Raw genomic sequence first — 17,610 nt, 5'->3', positions numbered from 1 at the left:
AGCAAAGGCCAGAGAATCACGCAATGGTTCGGGTTGGAAGGAACCTTCAAAGCTCATCTAGTTCAGCCCCTGCAGTGAGCAGGGACACCATGAACTAGCTTGGGGTGCCCAGAGGCACATGCAGGTGGGTTCAGGCTCCCACAAAGCAGCTTCTGAGAAGGTTTTATGGGATTGCAGTAGGCACTGGTGGCACCGAGTCCGGGCGAGAGACATCCCCAAGCCATCTGTGGCAGAGTTGGGAATTTCCCTTTCCTGCCGTGCTTGGGAGGATTTGATTCAGGCCGACTCTTTGATACAACTTAGTCAGTGAAGCCAAAGAGAATCCCGTAGGAAACCAAGCAGAAACTCGTATTTCAGGTAGATATGAACATGTTCCACCTGAATAGGAAAGAGACTGGAAAAAGGTAGGAAAAGAGCTTTAGCTCCAGGCTGCTCAAAAGGACTTCGAAAGCCCTCTGTTTGGGGCTGCTCTGCAGGCAACTTAACGCTCTCTTCCCACCTCCCCTCCCACCTTTCCTCTCCTGCATCTAGGAGAAGGATTTGTTTCTACCTCTCAGACTAATTGAGTGTTACAGGTTAGAGGTGAGGTAGGATTAAACCCTAGGAAAAGGCGATGTTCAAAATACACAATGTGATCGATACCATCCCAAGCAATGGATGCACACTTACCATTCTGTGGACTCAAGGCTCCTTTGGGAGACTTCAAAGAATTTAGCTTCCCAGCACCCTCAAATGGTCATCAAAATCCCAGCCAGTGGCCTTGGCATAGGGCTGATTGCATATAATAAGTATGTAAAAGTAAAAGCATGAAGAAGTTGCTCTTGGGTCACAAATCAGTGAGCCCCGTTCAGAACAGAGGCATAAGGAGAGGTGTGCTCTGCTCTGCTCGCTCCTTCCCAGTGACTTAGTCTAAGTAATCCAGTCCCAAAGGACTTTAGGGATCCTTTCTCCCCTCCCTTTATGGGAAAAGCAGTTTCCAGCATCCTGAGACTATTCCTGATAAATCACTTCAGAAACTGAAAGAGGCTTTGCAGGAAGAGCAGAGCTCTGGTTCAGTTTAGATCCGATTGAACACTGAGGCTTGGATTTGTATTTGTGCACAGCTGGGCTCTAAATCAGAGAATGGTTTGGGTTGGATGAGAACTTAAAGTTCATCTAATTCCAACCCCCTGCCACATGATGATGAATAAAGAGGCGATAAGGAAAAGATTGAAAGTCTAGAAAGGCCATTAAAGGAGGGGGAAAAAAAGGCTAAATAGTGAAAACTGGATATGAAATTCAGGGATGGATCAATCCCCCTCTTAAACCCTCCTTTTTGGAGGTCTTGGTCAACAGCAAAGAGCAAGTGCTAGGGATTCATCCCTGCACCCCTTAGTGATGCTTCTTGAGCCGCACAGCAGCGTCATCCCAGGGACATATCCTGGCGTTTGCAACATTTGGGGGGACACTTTTGGACCCTCCCGGCCTCATGAGTAATGCTGGAATGTGGCTGTGCAGTGTTAAATCCAGCTTCAAGACCTCAAGCCTGATCAAAACCACCCTGCCCACTGCAGTCCACCACTGCATCCAAAGCCGCTTGCAGACACCCAAAGGCATTGCTGTCTGTCTGCTCAAGGGGAGATGATGCTTATTTCCCTTCGTAGTCAGCAAAAATCTGACCTAAAACCTGCTTATGGAGCATTCTGGCACATTTAACAGCTATAGTGCCCGGCCTGATTCAGGCTGAACGTGCCAAGAGATCTGGAAGTGATGAATGCACAAATCACAGCCCGACAATCAGCTTTCAGAGCAGGGCTGTCCCAGCCCAGGGTAACCCCCCCCAAAACACCTCAGAAGCAGGAGGGCATCAGGAATAGCATCCCAGATTGGTTGGTGTTGGAAGGGGCCTTAAAGCTCATCCACTTCCAACCCCCTGGCACATGCAGGGCCACCAGAGCTGTGCTCATCAGCGCTTGCGGCAGCTGCTTGCACTGAGCAATGATGCTCAGAGGGTTTATCCTGCTGTTCTGCCCTTAGTCCTGCCTCAGACTGTACCGGGACGGAACCACACTGCATTTCCCAGTAGTTCAGAGCTAATGATGCTCCACATTGCACCAAAGCTGTTTCTGGAGCATGTTTCTGTTCTTGCAGCTTCCAAACGGCAGCTTGGAATCAAACCATCCCTGCCTGGGCTCCCCACACACAGGCTCAGGCTCTCTTGGAAAATGAGAGCAATAACGATTAAAACCTGAAGCCAGGGGAGCTTCTTGGCAGCCTCACCTCCTGCTCTATCACAACTGCCTGGCCCTGACACCCTTACAGAGCACACACCACATTTTACCCTACTTCAGCAGTGTTCAGCCAAGCCAAAGCTTTGCACCTCGCAGGGGAGAGAAGCCTGAAGCTGCTCTGACCCTTTATTATCTTTCCTCCCGGAGCCTGCAGGGTTGAACGGGGAATGTCAGCTAACATGGAGCACACTCTTGCCCTGCCTGCCTGAATTGCATCGATCGAGAGATTCTAGGGGAAGGGACTAAGTTTAAGCTTGCTCAGTTCAAAACTAATACCCCCATTAGTGCCCAAACAACCCTGGGACAGGGGCAAAGCCTCAGCTCCCTGCGACCTCTGCACTCACACAGTGCTGCTCTCCAATTCCTTTGTGCCAAAGGTTTGTGTTCTAAAAGCTTCCCAACTTAGGTCGGACTTGATGATTTTAAAGGTCTTTTCCAACCTGGGTGATTCTATGATTCTATCCGAGCTCTCTCTAAAGGCCTTTCTGCTCCTTCTTAAGAAGCTGGTCTCCTGCAGTGAAATTTTCCGTAATAATAATAATAAATACTAAAATCTATAAATGAATTCACATATTTTATGACCAGAAACTCATATGTGGCAGTCGGGTATTGCAGCATCTGTTGGAGGCTGCAGGCAGAGCCTCGAAAGGTACCTCTGCAGCACAAGCTGCTTTCCTATTGAAACAAGGAACAAACTGCTACTGAGCTTTGCTTTGGGATTGAGGATACTTATTTTATGGAGGTGATATCCCCATGATTAGCAGCATCCCTGTGTAAAGACAGCCCAGTGTGTCGCTGCAAAATGAATTCAATAGTATGAACTGAGGATTATGCTTTTAATGGACTAAAAAACCCGGGTAGGAACTGCCGAAGTCTTGAGCTGTTGGGATCCTGCACCCAGGCAAAGCAGGAGGGACAAAGATCAAGGGATGCCATTGCCCAAACCGGAGGCTCCTTACAACCATGGCAGGATGAAGCACAGTTTCCTTTAAGGAAAGTCTTTTCCAAAAGGCATGAGTTGCTTTTCCAAGAGCTTTTTGGTTTGAAGCAGCACAGACCACATCAACTATCAGGCCATCTAAAGGAGCAGCAGTGGGATGGACACATCTGCAGGGACAGACTCCCGCTACGTGACCAAAGTGTGAGCACACCAGGCTTGCAGGGAGCATTTACAGCATGAAACAATCGTGCTGTAGCATCAAGTAATGGGACAAGCAGCCTGAAAAGAGGGGGGAAAGAACTGCTGACAATCAGGGGGTGTCTTCCAGCAGAAAGGACTGAAGAATACCCTGATATTAAAAGCCAAAAGGAAAGAAGCCTTGTCAACAACTCAATCTGAATAAATCGCAAAGCTGAAGGAGCCACAGGATCCCACCAGCCCTATGGTTCCCCACCACCCCTACCCCAGTGCTGTACTCAGGCAGGATGCAAAGAGGTGGATGGGTGAGGGCAGGGGGCACCTTATTTACCCTGGGAGAGCATTCAGCCCCACATTCCCTACCTCATCTCCAATGAGGAACTCATCCTGGATGGTGAAAGCGGCTGGATCTGTGGGGCTGAGCCACCAGGCCGGCCGGAAGATGGGATACCCCCAGCTGAGCCATTCCGAGCTGTATTTGATGAGCAGCGGCACAACGAAGTCCCGGTGCCTCTGGATGCAGCGGCGGGTGAGGTTCAGGACCTGCAGCATGGGGGAGAAAAGAGAAACCTGTGACCAGCTTAACCCAATAAAGGGCAAAGCAAGAATCTCTTGCGTTCTGGTGTCCTCAGCAGAAGAAGGACACAGAGCTGTTGGAGCAAGTCCAGAGGAGGCCATGAGGATGCTGGAGCAGCTCCCGTATGGAGCCAGGCTGAGTACATTGGGGCTGTTCAGCCTGGAGAAGAGAAGCTGCGTGTAGACCTCAGAGCAGCTTCCAGTGTCCGAAGGGGGCTGCAAGGATGCTGAGGAGGGAGGGACTCTTCATCAGGGGCTGGAGCGATAGGACAAGGGGTGATGGGTTCAGACCGAAACAGGAGATTTAGGCTAAAGGAAGGGACAGGATGCCCAGAGAAGCTGTGGCTGCCCCATCCCTGGAGGTGTTCAAGTCCAGGTTGGACACAGGGGCTTGGAGCAAGCTGCTCTAGTGGAATGGGTCTCTGCCTGTGGCAGGGGTTGGAGCTGGAGGAGCTTTAAGGTCCCTTCAACCCAAACCACTCTGACTCTATGATCTTTGGCCCTTTTAGGACCAGATGTCTCCAGAGTTTCTACATTTAATCAGAACATATAAAAAGGGATTTCTTTCTTGCAGAGAAAACCATTGGGGAAGTGCTGGGTTTTCTTTCCACAATGGCATGCAAAGACAAAGCATCACGGGAGAGTGCTCCTGTGCTTTAGCTCCCTTCAGTTCCATAGTGCACAGCAGTGGAGAAGAAGAGTATTGTTGTCAGAAATACTCAGTGGAAGGGGATTCCAGATGCCCTCTGAAACACCGTGGAGGAGCTTGGGAAGGACAGGAGAGGGTGGGAAGGGACAGGGAAAGGGAGATGAAGCCTTTGGAGCTGGAGCATCCTCGCTCTGAAAATCTGGCTCAGCTTGTATAGAAATGCCACACAGAACTGAGCCAAGGGCTCAGCCAAGCCGCCCACAGAACCCCAGCCCCTCCAGAGGCTCCTCACATCTCGAGCAGCCCCTGGTGCTGCCTCAGCTCCCGGGCTGAGGTTACGCAGCCCCGTGGACCACACACCAGCGGGTTCAGCATCTCTGTGCTGTGATTGCCCAGGCCTTGTTTTCTAAGGAAAACTGCCTAAAAATAGGGCCCCATTGAAGGATTGCTCCCTGACCCCTTTACCAGGGCTCTCTGCAGCTCTGCCCTCTGGCTCTGACACTTCACGTGCAGCCTCCACGTGTTCGGGGTGCGTTTTGAACACAAACAATGTGGTCACCTCCAAGAGGAGGGGAAAACCGAGCTGCTTGGCTCCCATTAAAGGGTCGTTTCTGGCCTTTTACGACGTTTTGGTTGAAGGATTCCTGGAGCATTGCGCTCTGGAGCACAAACACAGCCTTGGAGAGCGGCTGCTGGTGTTTCAGGAGCATCTGCTCCCCAGCCAGCGGCCTGGGCATGCACTTCCCTGGCTGCAGGCTCCCTCTTGGCTTCTGCTGGCTGGGTTTGAGCTCCAGGGAAGCTGCGAGGGACAGGGAGCTGCCCTCAGCCTGTGGGTAAGGAGCTCTGCAAAGGGCATCCCCAGAGACCTGCCTGCTTCCCTGGCTGCCTGGTCACATTTACTGCCTGTTTGCCTTGGTTTTCAAACTCTCCGTCGATTCCCTGGTAACATTCACCCCAATCCAGACAGAAAATGGGGTATGGAGAGCAAAGTGCTTCACGCCTCGGTGCAGCACACTTGAGCCACAGGGTGCAAGCTACCTCCTGCACCCCTCCCACCTCACCTCCTGCAGAGATCTCCGCAGGAAAGCAATGCTAACCTACGTACCTGCTGCATCGGGACGAAGAAGTTGTAGCCCAAGAGGCTGTAGTGCAGCACAGAGGGAATAATCCCCTTCAGCCAGGCATGGCTCCAGTCTGAGCGCAGGGGGCTCATCTGGATGAAGAGAGGTAGGTGACTGGATCTGGGGGGAACAAGCACAGAGCTGGTGGTTAGAGAGGGCCCACAGGAGATGAGGGTTTCTTCAGCCACTTGGCATCTCTACTGGAGGGAAATCACTGCCACCCCAGTGCTTTTTCCCTTCCAAGAGCATTTCTATGCCTTGGCCTTACCTGGAGGGGAGGAGAGGCTCATGTCAGCAAGCAGCCCAGTGAAGGAGACTGTTTCTGGTGGCCAAGAAGGGTCAAACATGGACCTTCACAATGAGCTTTAGCTTGAGAAATGGTCTGGAGCTGATCTAACCAAAGGGGGGTTTTGGTCTAAGACTTCTTGTTCCTGGAGTTTAGTTTCCTCCTTGTCCCCCCTCTAACTTAGAATCATGGAATCATAGAATAGTTTGGGTTGGAAAGGACCTTAAGATCATCCAGTCCCAACCCCTTGCCATGGGCAGGGACACCTCACACTAAACCAGGTCACCCAAGGCTCTGTCCAACCTGCCTTGAACACTGCCAGGGATGGAGCATTCACAACCTCCCTGGACAACCCATTCCAGTGCCTCACCGCCCTCACACTAAAGAACTTCCTCCTTATATCCAATCTAAACTTCCCCTGTTTCAGTTTTAACCCGTTCCTCCATGTCCTATCACTACAGTCCCAAATGAAGAGTCCCTCCCCAGCATCCCTATAGCCCCCCTTCAGATACACGCTGGCTCCCCAGAGGTCTCCAGGGACACTTTCATCTTAGGAGGTTAAGGCTGATGTGGTGGTTTATAGAACACTTCTGCTATGGAAGCTGCCCCAGGAAAGATACGATCCTGGATGGAGTAGATGATGCTCAGGAAAGGGGCCGTTCCCACCCCTGTGGTTTGGCCTGTGGCTAAGTAAGAGCCTCTCACCACCTCAGCGTGTGAAACGTTGCTTGTTCTTTGCAAAGGAATGATTCTGAAGTTGTCTTCTTATGCAATTTACCATCAATGCCTCATCCCCAACAGGAAATAAGCCACCTTGGAAACAGCCCAATAGCCTTTTGCATCTGCCAGGCATAACCATAGCGGGTAAAAAGACAAGTAATGCTTCTCAGTGCCTCTAACCAAAGGGTCTCGAGGGGTATTACAAATGCTTATTAATTAACCCTGTGTCCTGGGTTCAGCAGTAGCAGTCATTTTTCTCCTTCTTGGTAGCTGGTGCAGTGCTGTGTTTTGACTTTCAGCCTGGGAACAGAGCTGATAACAATGATGTTTTGGTTTGGCCAAGGACTTTGTGAGCGTCATGCTCTGCCAGGGAGGAGGGGAAGCAGGGAGGAAGCAGACAGGACACCTGACCCAGACTGACCCAAGAGGTATTCCATACCACAGCGCTGCATGCCCAGGAGGTAATGAGAGTTACCCGGAAGGGCTGGGAGACTGGGGGATTGGAGGAGGTATCGGTCAGTGCTTGGTCAGGCTGGGGGTACGAGTTATCGGTCGGCTGGTGGTGAGGTGTTGTATTCTCTGCCCTTGTTATTCCCTTTATCATTGTTATTATTGGTGGTAGCAGTAGTGATTTGTGTTATACCTTAGTTACTAAACTGTTCTTAACCTGTGGGAGTTGCTTTCTTTTTGGTTCTCCTCTCCGTCCCTCCGGGAGCAGGGGGAGGGAAAAGAAGGGGGGGAGTGAGTGAACGAGTTGCCTGGCTGGGTTTAAACCACGACATAAGCTCAGACCTCAGAGCATGCAGCCAAGCCTCCTTTGGTCAGCACAGCTCCTCTGAAGAGCTGATTCCTGCTGCTCTCCTGCTGCTGTGCTTTCATCTGGGGAAAAAAAAGCAGCATCTGGCACATCTGCCTAGAGAGGCTGGTTGGTGACTTCGGGTTCCAGCCATCACAAGTGCCTCGGTAACTGGGGAGACAAGGAACTCCTTTTACCCTCTCTTACAGCAACACACACAGGAAACCTTGGGATTTCCTAGTTCAGGTCACACATTTTCGTTTGGGTTTTCACTTTTCCCAAGTGGAACCAGGACTGTATTATCACACACTGCCCATCTCGTAACTTTGAATTACGTTTCCACTCTGTGCGTGCCCTTCACGAGGGCACAGAGATTTACCAGCCACTACCTACAAAATGCATCCATCAAATAAACTACTTCCCACCCTTCTACCTTAGCTCCCTAGCAGCAAGATGTCTCCCCAGCCATTGGCCTAAGAGAATGATGTGATGTTAACCACCACCTTCAAAAACAGTGCATGCTTTGGCAACAGTAAAAGAGGACAACTCTAAAAGCAAGCACGGAAGTTTACAGCCGCCAGCACTGCGGGAGATGGGAGGTTGGCTTTTCACTTCTGCTCTGCCCGTCTGCTTGTCTGCGCTCGTGTCACAGCCTGGTGCTAACAGGAATGGCACTCCGATCCTCTCCTGGCATGGAAACACAACTCCTGCTCCTCTGGTGTTCCTCCTCCCCTTTTCTGCCCTCACTTCTCCACTGCCTACTGCTCTTCATCCTTAAAAACTTGATACCTTGAGGGGACAGGCCAGAATGTGTTGTTTTACCTCCTGGAATGTGCTGTCTGGTGTATGTGAGGGTTCCAGTCCAAATGCTGCGCTGTATTTCTGTGCACTTACTGTGGCCCAAAGAGGGGAGAATGAAGCATGGATACCAAAACGGGCATGGGGAAGGACGCTGGCTAACACAGACGCTATGCTCTGTGCTTTTCACTTCAGCAGGTACAGCCAAGCTGTGGTGATCAACAGGACATGTGCATCTGTTCAGTGGTCGAAACAATCCCCCTGACTTGCCCCAGCGCTACCTAAAACGCCTCTTGAATTTGACTTTGTTTCCTGTTCAGTCGTCAAAGTTCAGAGTTGCCAACTTGTAACTGCCTCTCTGCTTCTTGAAGCCAGAGAGCAGGAATCCCAGCTCACTCTGAGGAAAAGGAAGTGGGGGTAGAAAGAAAAAAGGTTCAGGAAGAAGGTGGCCTTTGGGTGGGCTTTTACTCCCTAGATCCCTCGGGCAGCACCTGTCTCATCTCCTTTCTAGGAGATGTGTGGTGTTAATGAGGAAGAAGAGTTTCAAAGCCCAGAGGACGGTTGCCTACACCAGCTCCCGCCTCGGCAGCCGCTCCCGTGGCACGGGACACCTGCTGGTGTTTTCCACCAGTGCGGAGCTGGAATAACTCCCTTTCAGTTTGACGGTCTCTGTCATGAGAAGCTATTTATTGGTTTAGAAGGCTGCGCTGAGCAAAGCGCTGAAGAGAGGAGCAGAGAAAATTCACGTTGCTGGCGGAGTTGGTTTTCGTGGCGCGAGAGCGCTGGAGGCGGTGGCCGCTCTGCGCGTCCTGCCCTGGTTTGTGCCGTTGGCAGCAGCAGGGTCTGCCCTTCCCGGTTTCCCGGGGCAGAGGGATGGAGCTCACGGGGCTTGAGCAGTGTGACGCTGGAGCCTCCGTAACGAACGGCGTTGAGGCGACGTCAGGGCTGGGGGCACGGGAAGTGGCTGAAGGGACGGCAGCGCTCAGGGGCCGTCGGGACCGGCGACCGCCCCGACCTCCTCGTCCACCTGAAGCGCCTGACGAGAGCCAAAGAGAAGCTGGCGGCCGGCCTGCAGGTGCCCAGCCGCCCGCACCAGCCCTCTCAGCGCCTGCTCGGCACGGCGCTGCACGGGGACCCGCTGCTGCCGCCCCCGAGGCTCGGCGAGGCTGCCAGGCCCGGTGAGCTGGGGTGGGCCCCAGCGTGGTGGTGAGAAGCGCTGGGGACCGTGGGGTTTGTAAATCAGCAACCTGGAGGTGAGGGGAACCCGAAGAACGTTCCTCCTCCGTGCACGGCAGTAGCGATGCTGCCTCAGCTGTCATTCAATGGGCGTGAAGCGGTGGCCCATGTGCAGTGCCAAGCAGAGCATCCCGTCAGCTCTGTGCAAAGGAGAAGAGACGCGGCACCGAGATTTCTGTCAGGTGTCCCCCTGGGCTAATGGGTTATTATAACCCAAAACCCAACGGGAACCTCTAACCCATAGCCCTACAGTAACCCTTACCCTAAACCTAAACCATAACACTAACCCTAATCTTGACGCTAACATTAATCCCTAAACCTAACCCTAATATCCTCTAATGCTAAACGTAACCCTAAACCATAACCCTCACGCTAACACCTTACCCAAACCTTACCCCTAAACGTAACTCTGATGGCCTCAAACGCTATCCCTAATGGCTCATAACCCTAATCTTATCCCTAACCTTAAAGTGTCAGGGTTATTATCATAAATGTTAGTAGTATTAGTAGCAAAGCTGGAGTTTGGTAAAGCAGTGCTTTGTGATTCCCCTTTTATTGCAATGTACTGTCTGCTGTAGTTCACGGCACTTTCTGAAATCCTCATGCTTGGTTCAGTCAGGTGCCACCCGTTTCTATTTCTAGCACATTTCTAACTTCTGATCACTTGGTACTGGAGGCTTCAGGAGACTGAATGGTCACAGGCGAGCGTGTGTTGGCACAGCAGTGTTATGTTACTGTATGTTCAGGTGTAAGAATAAAGTCTGTTTGTGGATGAAGAACATTGGAGCAAAGGTGGTCTTCCCAAAGAACATTGTGGAGCCTTGGCTCCTCATCCTGCCTTGCAGCGCCAGTGAAAACTGCTTTCCTTAGCCCTTGTTTCCCTTTGTTTTGCAGGACTGGTGACTGGAGGACAGGTTCCTCAACCTGGTGGTCCAGAGAGCTTCTTTGGTTACTCGGACAAAGCGGCCTTGTGCCAGAACCCCGGTGCTTTCGTGCCAGAGCCTTTCCAGCAGACTCCGATCCCTTCCAGAACATGGCAGGGCTCTTTTGGGCTGCTGCCAGGGCACCGGGCTTCCCCAGCTATTCCAGGCCCAGGGGCTCCCTTTCCGGTCCTGCACAAGTGTTCCACAGAGGTCACGTACACTCTGCAGACTGTGTTCTGGCTTCTGCCGCTTCAGCAAGGGGCTCCAGCTGGGGCCGCTTCCCTCCCGCAAGACAGCAGCTGCGCGTCTCCAGGGCAGTGCTCGCAAGCCCCCGATCCAACGGGTATGGCCAAAGTTCTGCACTTGCTGCTCAAGCAGTTATTGACAAGTGATGCTGGAAATGTTTTTCTCCAGTGTCTGTCCCCATGTGTGTATCTCAGGTGGAAATTAGACAGCAAGCGTAAAGTCTAGAAAAGGAAGAGAGACCACGAAAGGCCAGAGAAGTTCTGGTTTGTGTTCTTGTCCTTGGTCCAGCTTTTGAGGGTCCCCTGGTGACTTTCCAGAGATCCTCTCCTTGGAGGCTCCAGGGCGAGGAGGAAACCAATTGGCCACAGCCAGTCAGCGTTAGGCTAACTTGCATGGGGTTTTTTTTCACTTCCCCCATGTTGTGTCCTGCAGAGGGGGTGAAGTTTCCCATCCGTAGCTTGTACAGGCAGAAGTGTGTCTCTTTCTTGGCAAACCCCAAATCTCCATTGAGGCAGATCCATCTTATTTGATGGGAGGGGCTGCATCTTTTGTTTGTTCAGTAAATGAGGATTTCATAAGCTTCCATTCATGCCCCTCTCGTTAGCGTTCAAATGAGACCCTGTTCTCTGTCTTTTACTTGATAACAGCTGGTGACAGAATGTGCTTTAGCTGCTCATTTCTTCTGGCTCTGGTGAGATTAACTATAGCAGAGATAGAAGAGCTTAGAAATGTCTTCTCTGCAATTCACAGGGTAGGACAGAAGTGTGTGAATGCAGCAGGTGTGTGGAATCTTGATTCAATTGGTAGACGTATTCAAAAGAAATTGACACCTTTGCCTTTGCTAACACTGCCCATCAGTAAAGATTATCTGTCCTGCAAAGAAAGCCTTTACTCTGAAGATATCTTTGCAAGTCACCAAAAAATAATACCTGCAGAATACAGCTTCAGCTACAAGGCTGCTTTTTGGAATAAGATCAGTGTTTAATTGTGAGTGTGAACATGCAGGCCCTTCCTGTGTGAATCCACTTTCTGTGGTATGTTGCGATGAGGCAGTCAGGCGGCCAAATCAAAAAGGTGATCTTAAGCTCTAGAAGACCGTGACCATGAAGTTTCTCTGAGTGTGTATATATATTTGTAATCTGCATGCACATGTGTCAGAACCAATACGTTTTAGGGTGAAGAAATCAGTCTTCCAACCACTGGGGAGGTCCTAACCCATTTCAGGCAGTTTACTCTGTGGTCAGTGCAGTGTTTAATCCAAGTAAGCAGTAGCACTGTGCACACTGAACACCAGTTCTGGCAGTCTGATCTCTGTGTCTGAATTCTCCAGCAGCGCTGCAGTGTCCTTCACCCCCTGCCCAGGGAGAGCCTCTCGCTGTCAGCGCCAGTGCTGCAGCTGCGGCGTGCACCCACTGCGGCTTTGTGCAGGTGAGTGCAGCGCAGGAAGAGCAGGGGGAAGCAGAGGAGCCCCTGCACGTGGACTGCAGGGTTCTGGGCTTGTGGCAGGAGGGAGAGAAGTTTGGGAATGGATCTGCTGGAGAAAGGGCAAGTCACGAGGTTTCCCAATGCCCATTTAAGAACAGCACTGAACGTGGCAGGGGCAGAGGCTGCCATGCAGGTGAGGTGTCAGGGCAGCAGCATCGTGGGTGTCATCGCTGGAGAGGTTTTTCCTGTCAAAGTGATATGTGTGGCTGCACCAGAATTTGCTTTAGTTCATGAGTCTCCGTTTATCTGAAGAATGTCCTTGCCTGCACAAAGGTGATTCTTTAATGTTACGGAAATCCTGGAACCAGCTCCACTTTTCCATCCCAGAGAGCTTGCGGCAGTTCTGAGTTTCACTGGGTGAATGAGAAAAACTAAGGTGACTTTTGGAACTGGGCTCACCTCAGAGATGTCCTATTAAAGAAAACTCCAGTACTTCCTTTCTGGAATTCTGGGGACAATTGCTCCCGATTGGGTGGCCTGGCTTATCAAATATCAAAAGAACCTCAGTACAAATGCCAGGGCTTCCTTTTGCATTGCAGCAGCACGCATATGCTTTTGGTTGTTTTCCTTCCAGAGGGCAAGCAAAACAAGTTCTGATGTGTGTGTTGCAAAAGGGCTGACCTATGCAAGCCTGATCATCCAGTGTCTTGTCTTACAAATATCAACCTTTTGTCTTCATTGCATGTTTTCCTTTTCTCATCTGAGCTTACCCAAGCTGGGCAGGTTGTGGCCAGGATAACATGTTGCTGTAAGGCTAGAAGTAGCCAACAGCCAGGCCTGCCGCTGATAGGCTGGTGTTTCTTTCTCAGGCAGTGCGTCTTTGTCCTCCCACTTCCACTGTGAGCTGCTTTTCCCTCCAGGACATGAGGATCGGTCTGAGTGTCGGGAAGTCGCAATCACATAACTGCTCATCTCAGAAGGCTGAGATCAGTGTCTGGGATAGCAAATGGTGCCCAAGGAGCTGTCGGGGTGGTGGTGTGGCTAGACTGAAAGGTGATAGAAATACAGTGCCCACAGGGTCTGGTAAAACTCAGGTGCTTGATGAAAAGCGAGTCCATGGGGTCAGAAGAGATGTACTGGTTCCTGAAGCAGTAAGTGTCCTGGTAACTTGCTGGTTAACCACTTGCTCCTTAGTGGTTGCTTGGGTTATGCAGGCACAGGCAGGGAAGTGCCAGTCAAAAGCTGCTGGTGCATGTGAGCAGAGATTGCTGGAAGGTCCCCTCTGGGTGAGCAGCCCAGAGGCACCCAGGGAGCAGGACAACACGAGTATTGTGCAGAATGGCTCAGAAGGACTTGATGTTTCCAAGTGTTAGGGTAGCCTGGATCATTCCTCCAGGGTGGGGAGCAGGGTGGCAGGGGCTGTGCAGGTGGTACAGAATACGGTGCTTTGCCTGTGGATCTCACTGAGCTCTGGCCAGTAATCAGTTTACCTTGTGTGTGCTCAGGGGCAGGCACTTCCCCAGGTTCTGTTGGGGGATGCAGACGGCTCCAGCATTGCTCATCCTGCCCTGCTTGTGTATTGATAATCAGAAACCACCTGCACAGTCCTTAGAAACAGTAATACCATCAGCCCTGACTGATCAATCACTGTGTGGTTTTGGTATGAACGTTCCCTGTCTTCTGTTTCTCCCAGAGTCCACCAGCGCAGCCACCTTGTGCAGCTGAATGCCTGCCCTGTGGCGGGGCTTCTGGTGAAGAGAAGATGATGGAGGAATTAAGTTTTGAAGCCATACTTGAGGTTCTGGATAAGATGCTTTCACCACCCAACGCTGAAATAGTGCCAGTGGAACCTGTGGAGAGTGAGATGTCAACCCCTCAGTCTCTCAGAAGTCAGCCGCTCCTGGTTAGTAGTGGGAAGAGCGACACCCCTTCTGCCGCTGAGGAAAGTGAACTGGCACCTCTGACTCCTGCGGCAGCAGACACCTCATTTCTGATGGAAGCAGCTCAAGCATTAACTGCTGCAGAAGGCTGTGATGGAGAACTTCTTGCTCCCTATGACACTGCATGCGTAGAACGTACCGCTGCTGCTGAAATGGCACTGGAAGCTGTGGCCACACAGGAAGCCCCCAAAGAAGGGAGAGAACCACTGGATCAGTGCCCAGCTCCCCCCTGAAATGTTTGTTCTGGAAGGACTGTTCAGAGGAGAGCAGGTAAGGGCTAAAGGGAGGTAAACGTGCCCAGGAATGGAGAGGTTTAGCTCATCGCCCAGTAAACCATCTAGGCAGCGCTCAGCGCTCGTCAGGTGTCCATTGGGAGTGGGGAACGGTTCGCTTTGTCCCTGCAGCCATAACAAGAGAACATTGAGGGATCTTTGGTTTCATTTCTTTGTCTCTTTGTTTGGTGTTTTTTGAAAGGAGAATACTCCTGTCTGGTGGGACGCAGTGACAGAAGAGAGACAGCTGCTCTGAAACTTCCAGAAAGGGGAGATCAGACGAGTTGTTATTGTCTGCAGGGGGCCAGGGGAATCACCCAGGGGAGGATGATGAGGCTTGGTGAGGCAACCCAAGGCATGCCTGGAAATGTCAATGTACCCGTGACGGCTTCTGAGACGTACGAGAAGGCACCGCCTGACTACAGGAACCTCTTGCCAACTGTGATATTTATTTGGGGGAGTCAAGCTCTGGAACGGGCTCTTCAGAGGGGACGCGGAGGCTCCATCTTTGGACATCACCGAATCCCGACGGGATGCAGCCGGCTCCAAGCAGTGGCTTTTGAGCTCACACGGTCCCGCGCAGGTCCTGCCGGGACCACCTCCGGTTCCTGGAGGGGCCTCTCCGCTGCCGACGCTCTCCTCTCCTGGGGGGGACCGGAGCGTCGAGCGAGGTCTGCGGAGCCTGCTGCTCGCACCGGTCCCTCCTCCTCTGCCACCGGGCCTGGCTCCTGTGCCTGCCGAGCCTGCGCCTCGCCCCAGGTTGCCGCCGGCTTCTCCTCCTCCAGTCGCCAAGGACGGCGCGCTCGGGGGGCAGACCACGTCCCGCGTTGCGGTCAATGCCCCAGGCCGTGCTCCGGAACCGCCTCCCGTTCCGCAGCGATCTCCAGCCCCGCCGCGACCGTCGGCGGTTGCTGCGGTGCCACCTCCGGGACCTGCTCCTGCTCCTGGCTGAGCCCCGGCCGTGAGCACGGGCACGGGCTCGTCTGGAAGAGCCGACATTCCAGCGGCCGGAGGGGCACGGCCGCCTCCCGTCCGACCGGCGGCGCAAGGGTCTCCCCTGCCCTCTTCATGGCCCTCATGGATGCGGCCGTCCCGCATAGGGAAGATGTGGTTAACGGAGCCCTGGCACCTCGGGCACACGGCTCTCCTGCGGGCCCACTCCTGGATGCAGGGCAAGCAGAAGCAGTGCCTGCAGGAGCCCAGGCAGACTCCGCTGTTGGGGGGTTCCTGGCCCCTCGGCTCCTCAGACGCCTCCATCGGCGCCGCCCGGGACCCCCGCCTGCTGTTGGCAGGGAAGAGCCGCCCCTGTCCAAGCGCTCCCCGTCCGCCACCTCCCTGCAACCCAAAGCCATGCAGAGCTCAGCCCTGCCCTGCGGGCACCACCGGCCCGAGGCAGGGAAGCCCCAGGAGGTGCCCGCGCTGCCGGGAGCGAGCCAGGGCCCATCCCGGGGCAGGCGAGCGGCACCGGGGGCATCTCCGAGCGCTCCCGCTGCCGGGACTGACCTCTCTGGCAGCAAAGCGGCTCCCGGCCTGGCCGCGAGGGCAGCGCAGGGGCCGGGCTCCTTCGTCCCCCCCCAGCCGCTGTCCCCATGCACAGGACAGCGCTGGGGCCCCCGGCGCGCGCGCGCGCTCCCAAGGGGCGATGTCAGAAGCGTCACAGTGACCCCAGGGACATCACGGGGCTCTGGGCTCCAAAAGCAGAGGCAGGCTCCAGGGCAGAAGGCTCATTTGGCCGAGCGTCCTGAGCTGGGCTCCACTCCGCTGGGAGAGATGCGGACTTGGCAGAGGGAGAGGATTGGACCCGCGGCACAGAGCCAGGATGCCGATGGCGCTGAGCGGAGCTGCTGCTCCCTGTCAGTAAAGGCTGGGAGGCTGCACAGGGGCGCGAAACCTGGCACAGGTTTCCTCTGGTCTCCTTATGGCCAGGCTGATGGGGAAGGGGAAAGAGAAAGGGAAGGGGGAGAGGAGGAGAAAAGGGAGAGCCCCAGAACTGTAGAGCAGCTCCATTGGGAGGGGCTTGCAGCAATCCCCTTGTCCAACACCCGACCACGTCAGGGCTTGTCCAAAAGTGAAAGCAAATTCCGTTGCAGCTCTTTCTCCTGTATGTGACGCTCCTGATCAAACCTTTGCTGTTCCCAGGGCAGGACGGAGCCTGATCCCTCCGAAACAGGCAGGCAGGAACTGGGAGCAGGGAAGCTGCGTCCCTGAAATGCACACACTGTGCTGCGCCGTGCCGTGCGACTCTGTCAGGCCCTGCACGATGACTGACCCCAACTGGCTCCTCGGCCTCAGCATCCTGATCCTGGCTGTGGGGACCATCCTGTTCATCACCACCCGACGGCCAAAGGTAGGGGCTGCTCAGAGCCAGGGGTCACTGGGGTGGGTGCTGATGAGGTCCTCCCCAGCAGGTCCCTGTGCTCTGCTCTGTTCCCACAGGGTGACAAACGGAGCCGGCGATGCTGGGCAGGGTGGCAGCAAGCGGCAGCACTGGAGAGCCCAAAGAGCCCCGTGGGTCCTCCCTGTGACCCAGGGGGTACCTGGGTCTGTCCCCAGGGCAGGAGAGGGCAGAGCAGGGCCCCTTGGAGCAGCCTGGCCCCAGTGCAGGCAGGCAGCCCCTTGAGGCCCTGGTGTCCCCAGCCCCATGGCTCAGGCCCTCCTCCCTCTTTTCGCCCGTGGCAAACGTGGGATGTGCCCCAACTGTGTGCACTGCACCTCCTCAGCTCCTCCAGCTTCTCCACGAGGCTCGGCAGCCCTGAGAGCCTGACGGATGCCTGCGTGAGCCTGGACCCAGAGACCCCGGTGCGGCTGGGCTCTGCCTCCTCCCTGGGGTCCTTGCGTGCTGGGGGAGCCTGGTCAGCACTGAAGATGCACGTGGCCAGGAAAAGGTTGGAAGTGCAGCTGGGGGCCCTGCCCATGCTGGTGCAACTCTCCCAGGAGCAGGCAGTGCAGCAGCAGGGCCGCCGTGTCCTGCCAAAGCTCATCCAGCCCGGGCAGAGCCAGCCCTTGCCACGCTGCAGGATGCGCCCCTGGATGCAGGCCAAGGCAGACACCATCGCGGACACCATCAAAGAGAAAGAAGTCCGGAGGCTGTGGGGGGACCCCAACCCCACCGAGGAGTCCCTGAATCTGCTGGTGCCGTGCCCTCCACTACTGCTCATGCCTCCGGCCCTGAAGCTCCTTTGGAAACACAGCACATGGGGGAGCCCAGGCCCTG

General features: G+C 54.0%; 1 protein-coding gene across 1 annotated transcript; it reads left to right on the top strand.

Annotated features, from left to right (window-relative positions):
• Window positions 1–8,526: 8,526 nt before the first annotated feature.
• On the top strand, window positions 8,527–14,443 carry LOC130593742 (heat shock factor protein 5-like). Its single transcript, XM_057399104.1, is given in 6 exon segments — window positions 8,527–8,552; window positions 9,288–9,532; window positions 10,485–10,856; window positions 12,090–12,187; window positions 13,878–14,350; window positions 14,352–14,443. Coding segments are annotated over 6 exon segments (1,278 nt in total). The 3' UTR covers window positions 14,416–14,443.
• Window positions 14,444–17,610: the final 3,167 nt, after the last annotated feature.

Source organism: Pezoporus wallicus, unplaced genomic scaffold (genome assembly GCF_028554395.1).
Source record: "Pezoporus wallicus isolate ANWC-B61680 ecotype Strahan unplaced genomic scaffold, APGP_CSIRO_Pwel_v1 contig_11299, whole genome shotgun sequence".
In the NCBI taxonomy this organism is placed as follows: domain Eukaryota; kingdom Metazoa; phylum Chordata; class Aves; order Psittaciformes; family Psittacidae; genus Pezoporus; species Pezoporus wallicus.
Note: the sequence above shows the minus strand (reverse complement) of the source record. Positions and strands in the feature narration are given on the sequence as shown.